This window comes from Sus scrofa, chromosome 1, assembly GCF_000003025.6.
Source record: "Sus scrofa isolate TJ Tabasco breed Duroc chromosome 1, Sscrofa11.1, whole genome shotgun sequence".
In the NCBI taxonomy this organism is placed as follows: Eukaryota; Metazoa; Chordata; class Mammalia; order Artiodactyla; family Suidae; genus Sus; species Sus scrofa.
In genome coordinates, this window is record NC_010443.5 from 269,263,335 (window position 1) to 269,279,097 (window position 15,763).

At 41.6% G+C, this 15,763-nt stretch overlaps 1 protein-coding gene across 6 annotated transcripts in view; it reads left to right on the forward strand.

Moving 5' to 3' along the window:
* The window catches only part of NUP188 (nucleoporin 188), a 53,377-nt gene that overhangs the window by 3,839 nt on the left and 33,775 nt on the right, over nt 1-15,763 (forward strand). For 4 of the 6 annotated variants that reach the window (XM_021069833.1, XM_005660505.3, XM_021069837.1 and 1 more), the window contains exons 2-8: nt 3,531-3,585; nt 5,391-5,464; nt 8,122-8,206; nt 9,766-9,846; nt 10,325-10,369; nt 12,653-12,745; nt 12,878-12,997. In XM_021069833.1, coding sequence (XP_020925492.1) covers nt 3,531-3,585; nt 5,391-5,464; nt 8,122-8,206; nt 9,766-9,846; nt 10,325-10,369; nt 12,653-12,745; nt 12,878-12,997 — 553 coding nt within the window. Of the gene's footprint in view, nt 1-3,530; nt 3,586-5,390; nt 5,465-6,371; nt 6,427-8,121; nt 8,207-9,765; nt 9,847-10,324; nt 10,370-12,652; nt 12,746-12,877; nt 12,998-15,763 lie in introns of all 6 variants that reach the window. The other 2 variants (XM_021069842.1, XM_021069847.1) reach the window with 1 other exon arrangement.

Genomic DNA, 15,763 nt, shown 5'->3' on the forward strand with positions numbered 1-15,763 from the left:
CGCAGACGCGGCTCGGATCCCACGTTGCTGTGGCTCTGGCGTAGGCCAGTGGCTACAGCTCTAATTGGACCCCTAGCCTGGGAACCTCCACATGCTGCAAGAGCGGCCCAAGAAATGGCAAAAAGACAAAAAAAAAAAACCAAAACAAAAAGAGCATGATATGACATGGTTTTGCAAATGAAAATTTTAATTTCTTCCTTTTTTTTTTTTTGCTTTTTAGGGCCTCACTCGAAGCATATGGTGTTTCCCAGGGTAGGGGTCTAATCGGAGCGACAGCTGCCAGCCTATGCCACAGCCACAGCAATGCCAGATCCGAGCTGTGTCTGCGACCTACAGCACAGTTCCTGGCAACGCCAGATCCTTAACCCACTGAGCAAGGCCAGGGATCGAACCTGCAACCTCATGGTTCCTAGTCAGATTTGTTTCCACTGTGCCACGATGGGAACTCCTGAAAATTTTGATTTCTAAAGAAATAGCTATTTTTTTCTTTTGAATAGTAAATTAAAAGTTACTGCATTACTCTAGGACAGTGGTCTATCTCCATTCTTGTTTAGTAGCAGAATCTTTTTTCCCTGCTCTCCAACCCTCCCCCTGCCAAAAAAAAAGCCAATGTATCGAGCATAAAAGGTAAAGAATATTTATACTGACCAGGTCTTTTACCTGCTCCTCTGAGACACATCAATGTCTTAGAGTGGTAGTAATTTAGGAATTCATTTGAGTCCTCATTTTGTTTTAATTTTTACTTTTTTGTGGCCTCCCCCACCTATGGAAGTTCCCCGGCCAGGGGTTGAATCCGAGCCACAGCTGCGGCAACGCTGTATCCTTTAATCCACTGCTCCATGGTGGGGGAACTCCCAGTTGCTCACTTGAAAATGTAATTTCCCGTGCCCATCCTCTGAGAAAAGAGTAGCTCTGGGGGATGACGATGATTCTGCAGTGTTGCCATGTTGTGTTTGGTCTGAGGGCCAACTACGTTTTGAGAAACTTTTTTAGGACATTGTTTGCTGCTCTTGTTTGTTTTAACTGTACAGATTTTGGTGTAATGAATACCCACAGCTTGAATGTGAGGAAGCAGGGAATTCTGGGTCCTGGCAGCTGGCCCTTAAGTACAGGAGGTGGTATTCTCAGTCCCCTGGGAATCACTGCTACCATACCTAGCTAGTTAAGAGATCAAGGTTCTGAAAGCAGACGCAGATAAATTAAAGCTCATTGATGCCCAAGCTTTTGAAATTGGAAGATGTATGAGCAAAGGGGGGAAAAGGAAGATCTGTGGTCGAGAAAGGGTGACTTAGCTCGGACATACAAACCTTCAATTAACGATAAGTTTCTTTGCATTAATTGTGATGTACTATTAGCCCCATTTTTAGCTGTATGTTATATAACAGGTATCCAGTCTGTTTTGTGCAAACCGGAAGCTATCCTTGGTAAAGTAAAAGTATGTGCCATTTTAAACCTCTCATTTTATTTTTTGCTAATACAGACTTATCAAACAGATAAGTTAGATGATAATTATTCTCCTTACAAAAGGCATTCTTGGAGTTCCCCTTGCGGTACAGCAGAAATGAATCCAACTAGGAACCATGAGGTTGCAGGTTCGATCCCTGGCTTCTATCTGTGGGTTAAAGGATCCGGCGTTGCCATGAGCTGTGGTGTAGTTTGCAGATGTGGCTCAGATCCCTCGTTGCTGTGTCTGTGTTGTAGGCTAGCAGCTGTAGCTTGGATTCAACCCCTGGCCTGGGAACCTCCATATGCTGCAGGTGCGGCCCTAAGAAGCAAAAAATTAAAAAAATTTTAAAAAGGCATTCTTTCAGGGTTTACCTTAAATTTTTTAAAATAGTGAGCTTGCTGATCTTTAATTACTTAGGATTTGCTGTATTCATACCTTTCAATATAATCAGTACAAAGGGACATATTTGTTTCCTTAACCGGGTCTGCTCTCATTTTTGAAGAGTGAATGTTTTCTTATCAGAAAGATGATTAGTGATTCCACAGTGCCCATTGTGGGAGTTGGTGATTATTGGCTCAGCAGAATTCAAGTTGTTTTCTTCAAAGCATTAACCCTTAGGAAAGAGATTTGTAATTTTTAGTTGTGTTAATCCTCTCTTGATGGGAAATCCTGGAAGACCATTTTTAAGTATATAAGGTCTAGTGCTTTGTGTTACGCTCTCACCGGGGGAAAGGTTTTTCCGTTTATCCTCATGGTCCGTATAACGGGCGTTCTTATTCGCTGTCGAGTCTGCTTTATTAGGTCCTTCCATGTTCTTCTGCAGATAGGCTTTCTAAGCCGTGTTCATTATTTCAGGTTACTATTCTAGCTTATTTAGGATCTCCCAAAATAGAATCCCAGTGCTTTTCATAACCCTTTCTTAAGTGAATTTCTTAATGGTTACATTTTGAAATTTAATTCTAGATTAAGAGAAAAACCAAAAACACAAACCATGTTTCCCGAAATTCTGAGGGCATAAATGAGGGAAGGAACTAGGGTTAGCACACAGTTGGGAGTATATTTGAAGGACTCACTCGGGGCAGGGACTCTATCTCACGGGTTCTTTTTTTTTAATCTCAGGTATTGAGCACTGCATGTGGTACCTAATGGGAATTTATTAATAAATGAATGAACATAGGACGTCATAATGATTGTTAGACTTTACTTGATTGAGAAAGTGCATTATGTCATGAATTTAGAAATTTTTCTGGAAGGTGATGGTCCTAAAATAGATTGGTCTTTTTCTGGATTCCTGTTCCTTATTGGTCACTACCTTTGGAGGCATATCGAAGTTCCCAGGCTAGGGGTCCAGTCGGAGCTACAGCTGCCTCAGGTCCGAGCTGCATCTGTGACCTATACCACAGCTCACAGCAATGCTGAATCCTTAACCCACTGAGTGAGGCCAGGGATCAAACCTGAAACCTTATGTTTCCTAGTCAGATTCATTTCTGCTGTGCCACGACGGGAACTCCTTTTTTAGTCACTATGGGGTTTTTTTTGTTTTTTATCTTTTCAGGGCCGCACCCACCACATGTGGAGGTTCCCAGGCTAGGGGTCTAATTGGAGCTTAGCTGCTGACCCTCGCCACAGTCACAGCAACTCAGGATCCAGTCCATGTCTGCCACCTACACCACAGCTCACGGCAACGCTGGATCCTTAACCCACTGAGCAAGGCCAGAGATCGAACCCGCAACCTCATGGTTCCTAGCCGAATTCATTTCCACTGCGCCGCGACGGGAACTCCTAGTCACTGTGTTTGAATGAGAAGGGAGGAGATTGAAATACTAAAAACTAAATAGAAGATGTACTATAATTCATTAATTCCTGTTTCTTTAATTCTAAAATATAGGTTTTTTTTTTCCCCCCAAAGAGCAAAATTATCTCTGGGGTTTTTTTTGTTTGTTTGGGTTTTTTTGGCCACACCCGTGGCATATGGAGGTTCCTGGGCCGGGGATCAAACCCCAGCCACAGCAATGGCAATGCTTGATGCTTAACCTGCTGAAACTCATGAGAACTCCTACCTCTGCTTTTTGTCATTTTTTAGGAGCAGTAGAGAACTGTGGACAATTCTGCTTGGAAGGTCAGCTCTGAGAGAACTGGTAGGTGGTGTGTTCTTGAATGGATTCTGTGGTTCTTTGTGTAGCTTATATCTCTCACACACACACACACACACACAAACCCTGCCTTCTCTTTGAAATTGGAAGTAAGCACCTTTTATTATTCCCAAAATTAATTCCTATTTTGTTCCTAAAATAAGCATTATGCATTCCCCACTTCTCTCTGCTACAGTGCAGTGTATCTTACAGCCTCGCTGCCCAGGTTCTCTAAATCTCCACTTCTCTTTGTGCCTTAGTGATTTCTTTTCTGAAAAGCTACCAGGGGCCGCTGAGGGCAGGGCTACCAACACTGTCTTGCTACCTCAGGCTGAGAGAGATACTCAGGCCTTTTCTCCGTCTCATACCTGACTTCCTTTTCCATTTAGTTATAGCTGTTTAGGTCACAGAGGCTGAGGCTTTTAGGACCTTTCCAAGTACATAAGCAGTTTGGAACAGTTCTTCATGTTGATCCTCGGTTGGCTGACTCTAAGGATAAAGTGTTAAGATGACACTCAATTATTACTCTTGTAATGAACATAATGAACATTACGCCTTTTTTTTTTTTTTTTTTGTCTTTTTGCCATTTCTTGAGCCGCTCCTGTGGCATACGGAGGTTCCCAGGCTAGGGGTTGAATCGGAGCCATAGCCACCAGCCTACGCCAGAGCCACAGCAACTCAGGATCTGAGCTGCGTCTGCAACCTACACCACAGCTCACAGCCATGCCGGCTCCTTAACCCACTGAGCAAGGGCAGGGACCGAACCCGCAACCTCATGGTTCCTAGTTGGATTCGTTAACCACTGAGCCACGATGGGAACTCCAGATTACACCTTTTTTTTAGAGCCTTCATATTTTTTGACATACCTTCATCTGATAATTCTACTTCTAGGAATATACCTTTTTTTTTTTTTTTTTTTTTTTGTCTTTTTGTCTTTTTAAGGCTGCACCCACGGCATATGGAGGTTCCCAGGCTAGGGGTCTAATCGGAGCTGTAGCTGCCGGCCTACACCAGAGCCACAGCAACACCAGATCCGAGCCACATCTGCGACCTACATCACAGCTCACGGCAACGCCAGATCCTTAACCCACTGAGCGAGGCCAGGGATTGAACTCGCAATCTCATGGTTCCTAGTTGGATTCATTAACCACTGAGCCACAACGGGACCCCCATAGGAATATATCTTAAGATCCTGAAAAAGTTTAGCACACAAAGTTCTTTCCCATGCGTTGTTCACATAAGTAAAGAATTACAGGAGTTCCCGTCGTGGCGCAGTGGTTAACGAATCCGACTAGGAACCATGAGGTTGCGGGTTCGATCCCTGGCCTTGCTCAGTGGGTTAACGATCCGGCGTTGCCGTGAGCTGTGGTGTAGGTCGCAGACGCGGCTTGGATCCTCCGTTGCTGTGGCTCTGGCGTAGGCCGGTGGCTACAGCTCCGATTCAACCCCTAGCCTGGGAACCTCCATATGCCGCGAGAGCGGCCCACGAAATAACAAAAAAAGACCAAAAAAAAAAAAAAAAAAGAATTACAGCAGCTTTTAGAGGAATGGTAAATGAGATACGATTTAGCCACTTGATAAAATATTATGTAATCACTAGAAAGGATGTTTATCAAGATTTTCGTAGTAAGGTTAAATGATTGTGTTAGAATGTTAAGCAAAGAAAAAGAGACTCCAGAATTCTGTATTCAAAAGTATTTCAACTCTAGGGAAAAATGCATATTAAAAAGGCTCAAAAGAATATGTATGTAATCCTCAGTGTGATCCTGGAATCTGATTAAAATGCATTTGTATAATTTGTTCTTTTCCAGAATCAGATTGAGGCAGAGCTGAATAAACACTGGCAGCGGCTGTTAGAAGGGCTTTCTTACTATAAACCTCCCAGGTATGGCTATTCTGTGAGTCTTGTTTGCGTAATTCCCTTTAGGAACCTAGCATACGTGAAACCGTCCTCCTGTAGGATTTTATGATATTGCTGGGTTAGGTAGATCAGAGAGTGTACAATGCAGTTACCAGTGAAAAAAAAGTAAGACACATTTTTTGTCTGTTGAATGAAAAGGAAATTCCTTTTAGAAATGCAATATTGTTGAATCTATTAAATAGCCCTAGTGTCTGGAGATGAGGATTTATTAAATACTCAATTAATAGCCATAATATTAATTTCAGCCCATCATGTTTGTGTGAGAAACTGTCAGCATCAAATGCTGGGATATAGCGGTGCAGAGGTAATAGCTGCTGATGCTAATGTATTGTTTCCTATGTACCAGTTACTTCTCTTAAGCGTTAGATTCACCAAGATATTTAATCCGCACAATGGCCCTTTGAGCTAGATACTATTTTTATTCTTTGTTTGAATATATGGGTTTTTTTCCTTTCTTTTTTTTTTTTTTTTTGCTGGGCTTTGGGAAGGAACGATAATAAAATGTAAAGTGGTTAAAAAAGAAGAGAATAAACCTTGTAGGACCAGACTTCTTTATGTTAATTCCTAGTCCAGATCTAATTCTATCTGCAGCATAGTTCCCCAGCTGCCCTCATTTCCCTTCTACTTCTGAACATCTTGATGTTATTACATCTTCAACTTCCATTTGCATTTTCTTAGGTTAGTGAAGAACTTTCTTTTTTTGATCATGTTTAACCCTTCCCTGGTAGTTGTTTTGAAGTAACTCCCAGACATTGTGTTATTTTATCTGTAAATACTTTACTATGTATCTAAAATGAATGGACTTTAAAAAAAGAAGACAACTATATTATCACATTTAGGTAGTTTTATTATTATTGTTTCCATTTTACAGATGGGGAAACTGAGACACAAAGAGGTTAAGTAACTTGCCCAAGGTCACACAGCTAGTAAGTGGTAGAACCAGGATTCGAACCTGGCAGTCTTACTCCAGTGTCTGTGTTCTTAATCATCATTCTGTGTTGCTTCTTTCAGAACTTATTGTTTAACCTTATACTAGCCTTTGTGTTGTGGATTTTTTGTGAAATGTGAGTCTCAAAAAAAAAAAAAAAAATCCAACAACAACATGCTTTAGTTCAGAGAGCAAGCATTTGTGGCATGAGTTTCTTTTTTTTTTTAAAGACAAAAGTTCCCTTTGTAGCATGGAGTTTAAAGTCTGACAGACTTTTTTTTTTTAACTGCAGGCTTAACTGGCATTTAACACAGCATTTTTTGTTATGTTTGTTTTTTTGTTTGTTCGTTTTTAAATTAAAAAAAATTTTGTTAAATGCCCTCTTTCTGTTCCAGGATTCAGCCCAGGGTGCCACATTGCATTTAGTTGTCATGTCTTCTTAGCTTTTAGCTGTGCAGTATGTCAGTCTTTTCTTGATTTTCATTGACCTTGCACAGTTTTGAGGAAGACTGGTCAAGTATTTTGTAGGAGAATGCCCTCAACTTGGAATGGTCTGGTTTCTTTTTTTTGTAAGATTGAGGCCGTGGGGGTTTGGGGAAGAATACGCAGAGGTGAAGCACGCTTCCTGGCACAGCGTAGCAGAGGATGCCTGTTAGCCAGAGGGGTCACTCGCGGTGTTAACCTTGGGCACTTGGGGAAGGTAGCATTTGCCAAGTTCCTTCTCTGTAAAGGCACGTTTTCTCTTTTCCCTACTTTTATTTTTTGGAAGTGAGCACTACGAATAGCCCGCGTTCAGGGGAGGGAGTGTAGTGGAATTACATTCTACCTCCTGAAGGGGGTAGCATCTGTATCTTCTTGGCACTTGTTCTGTAAGGAAGATTTTTCTCCTTCTCCCCCATTTATTTCTCTCTCTATATATTCATTCATTTAGATCGTTATGGACTCATTTCTTTTATACTTTACTTATACCTCGTTTCAGCTATGACCATGGGTTATTCTTTCGGGTTGGCTTCCGTGTCTTGTTGACGTTTCCCTGTCCTTTTGTTTTCTGAGTATTTTCTTACTTTCTGGCATTGTAAGATGCTCCAGGTTCATCTAATGTATTTTCCACCCTGGCCCTAGAATCAGCCATTTCCCCAAGGAGTCCTGGTACCTTTTATTAGAGAATGGTAATAGAAATCAAGATTTGGGTGCTGGGTGTGCTCGCTGCTGCTGGGATGTCATAGCCTCTAGGCCTTCTCAGTGGACATAGGTAGATAATATTTGTATGTGTACTAACAGACCTGGTTTTAAATTTCACCTCAACTTTTTATTAGCTGTGGGATTTTTGGTAAGTTATTTATTTTTTCCAAGTGTTGGTAATTCCATTTGTAAAATGGGGATAGTAATATTTACCTTCTAGGATAGTTGTGAGAATCAAAAAGTATTCATGTAACTAGACATATCTACAAGTTATATAGTTATAACTGTAGTTTGTAAGACACATACTACACTGATAACTTAGACATAGTTTTGTGTCATAAAGTCTATAGAGAGGAACTTGTGTGTGTGGTGTGTGTGTGTGTGTGTGTGTATTTTGTAGGCACCTACAGGGCAGAAAAATGTCTGTAGTAAAAATACCTTTAAGTATTTTTGTTTGAAACCCCTAAAAGGTCATTGAGAACGAGGAAGTGATTCACTGTTCTTTTTATAGTCCAAATTCAGCTGAAAAAGTGAAAGCTAATAAAGATGTGGCTTCACCACTGAAGGAACTGGGTTTAAGAATCAGCAAGTTTTTGGTGAGTAAAAATGAGCACATGCTCAGTTTATTACTGCAGGGTGGATGTACATTGTTTTATTGTTAGTGATTATTAGTGAAAAATTCAGTCTGTTTTCATTTTGGAGGTTAAATTGAGCATATTTTGTTTCAAAAATGCCCAAGTCGCAACTCTTGTTGATAAAGGCCACAAGTCAAGTTGCTTGGTCCTGTTCATCATGGTTTTCTTCCCTGTACTTGTCATGGTAAGTTGACTAGACTGTGTTTAAATATGTAGCTGTTTCCTTTTAATTTTGGAAACCCAGGTCAGGCCTGCTGCTGCATTAAATGTGCTTGGTGACTAAGCACAGTTGTTTCTTTTTTTTCTTTTTGTCTTTTTAGGGCTGCACCTGCCGCATATGGAGATTCCCAGGCTAGGAGTCAAATCGGAGCTGTAGCTGCTGGCCTACACCACAGCCACAGCAATACGGGATCCAGGCCTCGTCTGTGACCTGCACCACAGCTCATGGAAAAGCCGAATCCTTTTTTTGTGTGTCTTTTTAGGGCCACTCCCACAGCAAATGGAGGTTCCCAGGCCAGGGATCTAATTGGAACAGAGCTGTAGCTGCTGGCCTATGCCACAGCTCACGGCAACACTGGATCCTTAACACACTGAGCAAGGCCAGGGATGGAACCCGCAACCTCATGGTTTCTAGTTGGATTCCTGCCACGATGGGAACTCCAAAGCTGGATCCTTACTTAACCCACTGAGCAAGGCCAGGGATTGAACACTCGTCCTCATGGATACTTGTCAGATTTCTTACCTGCTGAGCCACTGTTGGGGGAACTGCCACAGTTGTTTCTGTCATGCAAATTTCACTGGCATGACAGTGAAAATTACCCAAACAGGAGAATTTTTTTTTTCCTGTTTGGGTTAAAATTGTTATGTTGGGAGTTCCCATTGTGGCTCATTGGGTTAAGGACCCAAACCCATGACGATGTGGGTTTGATCCCTGGCCCCGCTCAGTGGGTTAAGCTGCAATGTAGGTTGCAGACACAGCTCAAATCTGGTATAGCTGTGGCTGTGACGTAGGCTGGCAGCTGTAGATCCGTTTTGACATCTAGCCTGAGGACTTTTATATGCACAGGTGAGGCCCTAAAAAGAAAAAAAAAAAAAATTGTTGTGTGAAATCTTTTTTTTTTTTTTTTTGTCTTTTTGCCATTTCTTGGGCCGCTCCCGCGGCATATGGAGGTTCCCAGGCTAGGGGTCTAATCAGAGCTGTAGCCGCTGGCCTATGCCAGAGCCACAGCAACACGGGATCCGAGCCGCGTCTGCAACCTACACCACAACTCACGGCAACGCTGGATCCTTAACCCACTGAGCAAGGGCAGGGACCGAACCCGCAACCTCATGGTTCCTAGTCGGATTCGTTAACCACTGTGCCATGATGGGAACTCCTGTTGTGTGAAATCTTTTAAAAGAATTTTTGTTTATTCAAGTTCTGTGTTCATTCCAGGGGACAGATCTTTAGATTGCGTTTCGTGCTGTGTGTGGTTTCTGAGCTGAGGTGGCTGTTCCTTCCTTATGACCTCTGTTTTCAGGGTCTTGATGAAGAACAGAGTGTGCAGTTACTCCAGTGTTACCTTCAGGAGGATTACAGAGGAACTCGGGACTCGCTAAAGGTTCGTAGATTTGTGCGGCTGCCTTCTCCTGCCTTTATCCTTTTCCTTATTGGTTTTAGATAATTCAGCGTTTTGGTACCCAGTTCTCTGCAACAGAGATAGGTGATCAGGTACAGCCATTCTCAGTAAAGACTTCGTAAGCTTAAAAAAACATGCTTAAGCTGAGCTCTGTCCTCAGACTTGGTGGGACAGAGGTCAAAGATGGACATGTTATCATAGAATTGCAGGATATCAGAGCTGAAAAGGACCTGAGACGACATTTAGCCTTTCCAGCCTCTCATTTCACATATAAGGAAATTGAAGCCAGAGCGGGGAGCAGGGGTTTGAGCACAGACTTGGATACTCTTAGGGAAAAGATGTATCCAGACACGAATAGGCGGTTATGATGTTAAAGGGTGAGGTGAAGATGTTTACCTTTTTCTTTGTTCATTGGTCTTGCTTCGAAGATGGCTACTTGACTGTCCCTTTTTTCCCTCAGACGGTACTGCAAGATGAGAGGCAGAGCCAGGCCTTGATCCTGAAGGTCAGTGCTGGTTACCGTTTCCATTCTTTGACATAAAATTGGGCAGCCTCTTCTTGATCTTGTTTTCCTGAGCATTGCTGGCTTTGACTTTTTAAAGTAAGCGTTGAGGTCTTGATGAAGAAGCTGCAGCTGTAACAACATAGGACCCTTTAACCCATTGTGCTGGGCTGGGGATGGAACCGGCACCTCTGCAGCAACCCAAGCTGTTGCACTCAGATTCTTAACCCACTGCACCACGGCAGGAACTCCAGTACCACAGTATTTTGTTACTATAATTATGTAATACTGTCTGAAGTATGGGAGGGTTATGCCTCCAGCTTTGTTCTTTTTCCTCTGGATTGCTTTGGCAATTGCAGTTCTCTTATATAGTTCCGTATAAATTTTAGGATCGTTTGTACTAGTTCTGTGAAAAATATCATGGGTAATTTGGTAGGGATTGCATTAATCTGTAGATTGCTTTGGGTAGTGTGGCCATTTTACTTTATTAAAAAAATTTTTTTTTTGGCTATACTGCAGCATGTAGAAATTTTCAGGCCAGGAATTGAACTTGTGCCACAGCAGTGACAGTACCAGATCCTCAACCCACCAGGCCACCAGGGAACTCCAATGTGGCCATTTTCACAATATTAATTCTTCCAGTCCAAGAGCACGGAATACCTTTCCATTTTTTTTTTTTTTTTTGAATCATCTTCAGTTTCCTTTTTTGGTGTTTTATAATTGTCAGCATATAAATTTTTCACCTCTTTGGTCGTGTTTATTCCTAAGGTGTTTTTTTTGGAAGCAATTTTTTTTTTTTTTTGGTCTTTTTGCCATTTCTAGGGCTGCTCCTGCGGCATATGGAGGTTCCCAGGCTAGGGGTCTAATCAGAACTGTAGCCGCTGGCCTATGCCAGAGCCACAGCAATGTGGGATGCGAGCCGTGTCTGCAACCTACACCACAGCTCACGGCATCGTCGGGTCCTTAACCCACTGAGCAAGGCCAGGGACCGAACCTGCAACCTCATGGTTCCTAGTTGGATTCGTTAACCACTGAGCCACGACAGGAACTCCTGGAAGCAATTTTAAAAGGGGTTGTTTGTACTTTCCTTTGTGATATTTTGTTGTTAGTGTAAAGAAATGCTTTAGATTTCTGTATGTTAATCCTGTATCCTACTACCTTGCTGAATTTTATTCTAGCAGTGTTTGTTTTTGCTTTTTAGGGCCGCACATGCAGCATATAGAAGTTTCCAGGCTAGGGGTCGAATTGGAGCTATAGCTGCTGGCCAGCACCAGAGCCACAGCAACACAGGATCCAAGCCACGTGCATGACCTATACCGTGGCTCAGGGCAATGCCAGATTCTTAACTCACTGAGCGAGGCCAGGGATCGAAGCCACGTCCTCATGGATACTAGTTGAGTTTGTTACTGCTGAGCCACAACTCGAATATTGTGGTAGTTTTCGTCTGCATATAATGACAATTTACCCTTCCAATTTAGATAACTTTCATTTCTTTTTCTTGTCTGATTGCTGTGGCTAGGGCTTCCAATACTTTGTTTTTTTGTTTTTTTTGTTTTTTTTTTTTGTCTTTTGTCTTTTTGTTGTTGTTGTTGTTGCTATTTCTTGGGCCGCTCCCACGGCATATGGAGATTCCCAGGCTAGGGGTTGAATCGGAGCTGTAGCCACCGGCCTACACCAGAGCCACAGCAACTCGGGATCCGAGCCTCGTCTGCAACCTACACCACAACTCACGGCAACGCCAGATCGTTAACCCACTGAGCAAGGGCAGGGACCGAACCCGCAACCTCATGGTTCCTAGTCGGATTCATTAACCACTGCGCCACGACGGGAACTCCCCAATACTTTGTTGAAGTGGTGAACGTGGGCATAGTGATCTTACATGAACGAGGAATTTTACTTCTAAAGTAGTTTCCTGTATGGTATTTAATGAGAAATAAGTGCATCAATTACAAGCAATTAGAACATATCCTAGTGGTATTTTTATATTTGCTTTCATGTAATTGACCTGTCAGTTTATAGCATTGTGTGTTACTTGAATGCCCAACTGAGAAATCATGCTAGGAAACTTTTCATATAATTCCTTTTATCTTGGATGACTTTATTTGTATCCTAGCTCATGAAGGTCTTTGCTTTCTTTTGGCCTAACACTGTGTTTCCATTTCTGTAATTGCTTATGTAATTGGAACTTTTCCATTCACATCTTTATATGATTTCATGAGTAAATTTAAAATTGAATATCTTCTGTGAAAAAATGAGTACAGATTTTGAATCTTTGGTTCTCCCCAGATTGCAGATTATTACTATGAAGAAAGGACATGTATTCTTCGTTGTGTTTTACACCTGCTCACTTATTTCCAAGATGAAAGACACCCCTATAGGGTAAGCCCATTTAGTCCTCTTGGTTCTCTTTTAAAATTTAATCCTTTTAATAATTTATTCATATTTATATTCATATAAATATTTACCTTTTATTCCAGGTATAAGTTATGTTTTGTTTTGTTTTTTAATAAGGTTGAATATGCAGACTGTGTTGATAAATTGGAAAAAGAGCTAGTTACAAAATATAGACAGCAGTTTGAAGAGCTTTATAAAACCGAAGCACCAACATGGGAGACACATGGAAACCTCATGGTATGTGGTTATTGGGGATTTGTACATCCTTGCTCATAGGACTCTAAGTTAAATTATTTATTCACTTATTAATTAAAGCATTTATAGGTTATCATTCTTTAGAAAAGTTTAAACATGTGTGAATAAAAATACTGACTTTAACTAATGGTCTTTTATTTGGACCATTCCCCTTGACTTTGTTAATCCAGTTGATCAACTTTTTGTTCCTGCTTAAAATAGTCTCTTAGTGGTTAATGGAATTCTTAAACCAAGATCTCATCTTTTTTTTTTTTTTTTTTTGGGCCACACATGTGGTATATGGAAGTTACCAGGTTAGGGGTCGAATTGGAGCTGCAGCTGCTGGCCTGTGCCACAGCCACAGCAAGCTGGGATCTGAGCCATCTTCAGGCTACACTCCAGCTCACAGAGGCAGCAGATCCTTAACCCACTGAGCAAGGCCAGTGATTGAACCCGCATTCTCTTGGATACCAGTCAGGTTCTTAACCCACTAAGCCGCAACAGGGACGCCTCATTTTCTTTTTTACCATTATCTGTTAAGTGTGTGACAGTAGTCTAATTTTTGTATCCTTAATCTTAAACCAGTTTGCATTTATAGATTGGAACATGACCTTTTTAAAAAATGTTCGTAGAAGAAAAGGATCTACTTAAAATACAACAAAAGCATACATTTCTTAGGAATAAACTCAGGACTATCCAAAATCTAAATGAAGGGAACTTTAAAATGTTAAACGGGTATAAAAAGAAGTCATAACCAAATGGAAAGACGTGCCACGTGCCAATCACGAATGTAAAAGACTCAGCACCGTGAAAGTGTCAGTACTGCTTATTTTAACCTATAAAATAGTGATATTTTAGTGTGATCCTCGGAAAATGTTAATAAGTAATTGCTTTTTATTATGGAACTATGCAAAGCTGGTTCTAAAATTCATTTGAAAATAAGTAAGAATAGCCAGGAAATTTTTGAGAAAGGAAAATTAGATAATAAGGCTACAGTATGTTAAAGCATGGCCTTGCTGCATGAAGAGACTGATGAATAGTACCTGGTAGAAAGGGTGGTGTTGCCCAAATGCTGATAGCGGATTGGTGGATGATAAAGGTGGCGTTTTGAATCAGTCAGGAGATGTTGGGCCAGTCAGTAAATGGTGCTGGAACTGCTGGGTAGCCCTCTGGGGAACAGTTAAAGTGTATCTCTATCTCATTTCTTCTGTCCGAAGAAAATCACAAGAGATAACAGTGATTTAAATTTTAAAAATTCAACTATAAAAGTACTAGAAGAAACATGAGAGGTGGTCTTGATTTTATTTTTTTTGGCATGGAGAAGAGTTTTTGAAGTAAAACTTAGAAGCCATAAAGGGGAAAGAAATGAAAAACCCACCAACATGATATTGAAAATACTGGTGTTCCCATTGTGGTTCAGCGGGTTAAGAACCCGACATAGTGTCCATGAGGATATGGGTTCGGTCCCTGGCCTTGCTCAGTGGGCCTTGCTCAGTGGCCACAGCACAGTATAGGTCACAGATGCATCTCGGATCCATGTTGCCCTGGCTATGGAGTAGGCTGCAGCTGCAGCTCCACTTGAACCCCCAGCCCAGGAAATTCCATCTGCCACAAGTGCAGCTGTAAAAATAAAATTAAATTGAATTTAAAAAAAATCAAAAACAGGAGTTCCCATCGTGGCACAGTGGTTAACAAATTCAACTAGGAACCATGAGGTTGCGGGTTTGATCCCTGGCCTTGCTCAGTGGGTTAAGGATCCGGCGTTGCCATGAGCTGTGGTGTAGGTTGCACATGCGGTTTGGGTCCCGCATTGCTGTGGCTCTGGCGTAGGCTGGCGGCTACAGCTCCGATTCAACCCCTAGCCTGGGAACTTCCATATGTTGGGGGAGCACCCCAAGAAATGGCAAAAAGACAAAAAAAAAAAAAATTACAAGACAGAAGACCAAAAATAGTGCTATAAACAAAGTCAAAATACACAGTTGAAGTTTCTGTTGTGGCTCAGGATTTTGAACCCAACTAGTATCCATGAGGATACAGGTTCAATCCCTGGCCTCACTCAGTGGGTTAAGGATCCGGTGTTGCCATGAGCTGTGATGTAGGTTGCAGAACCGGCTTGGATCCTGTGTTGCTGTGGCTGTGGTGTAGGCCGGGTGCCACAGCTCTGATTTGATCCCTATTCTGGGAACTTCATATGCTTCACGTGTGGTGCTAATAAAAGAAAAAAAAAAAAAAAAAAGACAAACTGGTAGCACAATGGGTTCTTAAAATAGAAAGAGCTCTTGTAAATCAATAAGCAAAACCCAACAGAAAAACAGGCAAATGCGATGAACACATTCACATGACAGCATGCAAGGGGTAAGATAATAGACATATTTTGCTCTATGAATTTTTTTTTTTTTTTTACTTTTTAGGGCTGCATCTGCACATGTGGACGTTCCCAGGCTAAGGGTAGATTTGAGCTGCAGCTGCTGACCTATGCTGCAGCTTGCAGCCATGCCAGATCCTTTACCCACTGAGCGAGGCCAGGGATCGAACCTGCATCCTCATGGATACTAGTTGGGTTCTTAACTTGCTGAGCCACAACAGGAGCTCCGAATTCACATATATTTTTTAATGTAAAACATTATGACAGTATTTAAAAATTGAAAAGCACATAATTTCTTGACATAGTAGTTCCGCTTAAGAGTTTATCCTCTAAACGCATTCACACTCACATTAAGTGACCTGTGTTATTAACAGATCTGTAGCGTCCCCTAGGTTTGTTCAGGT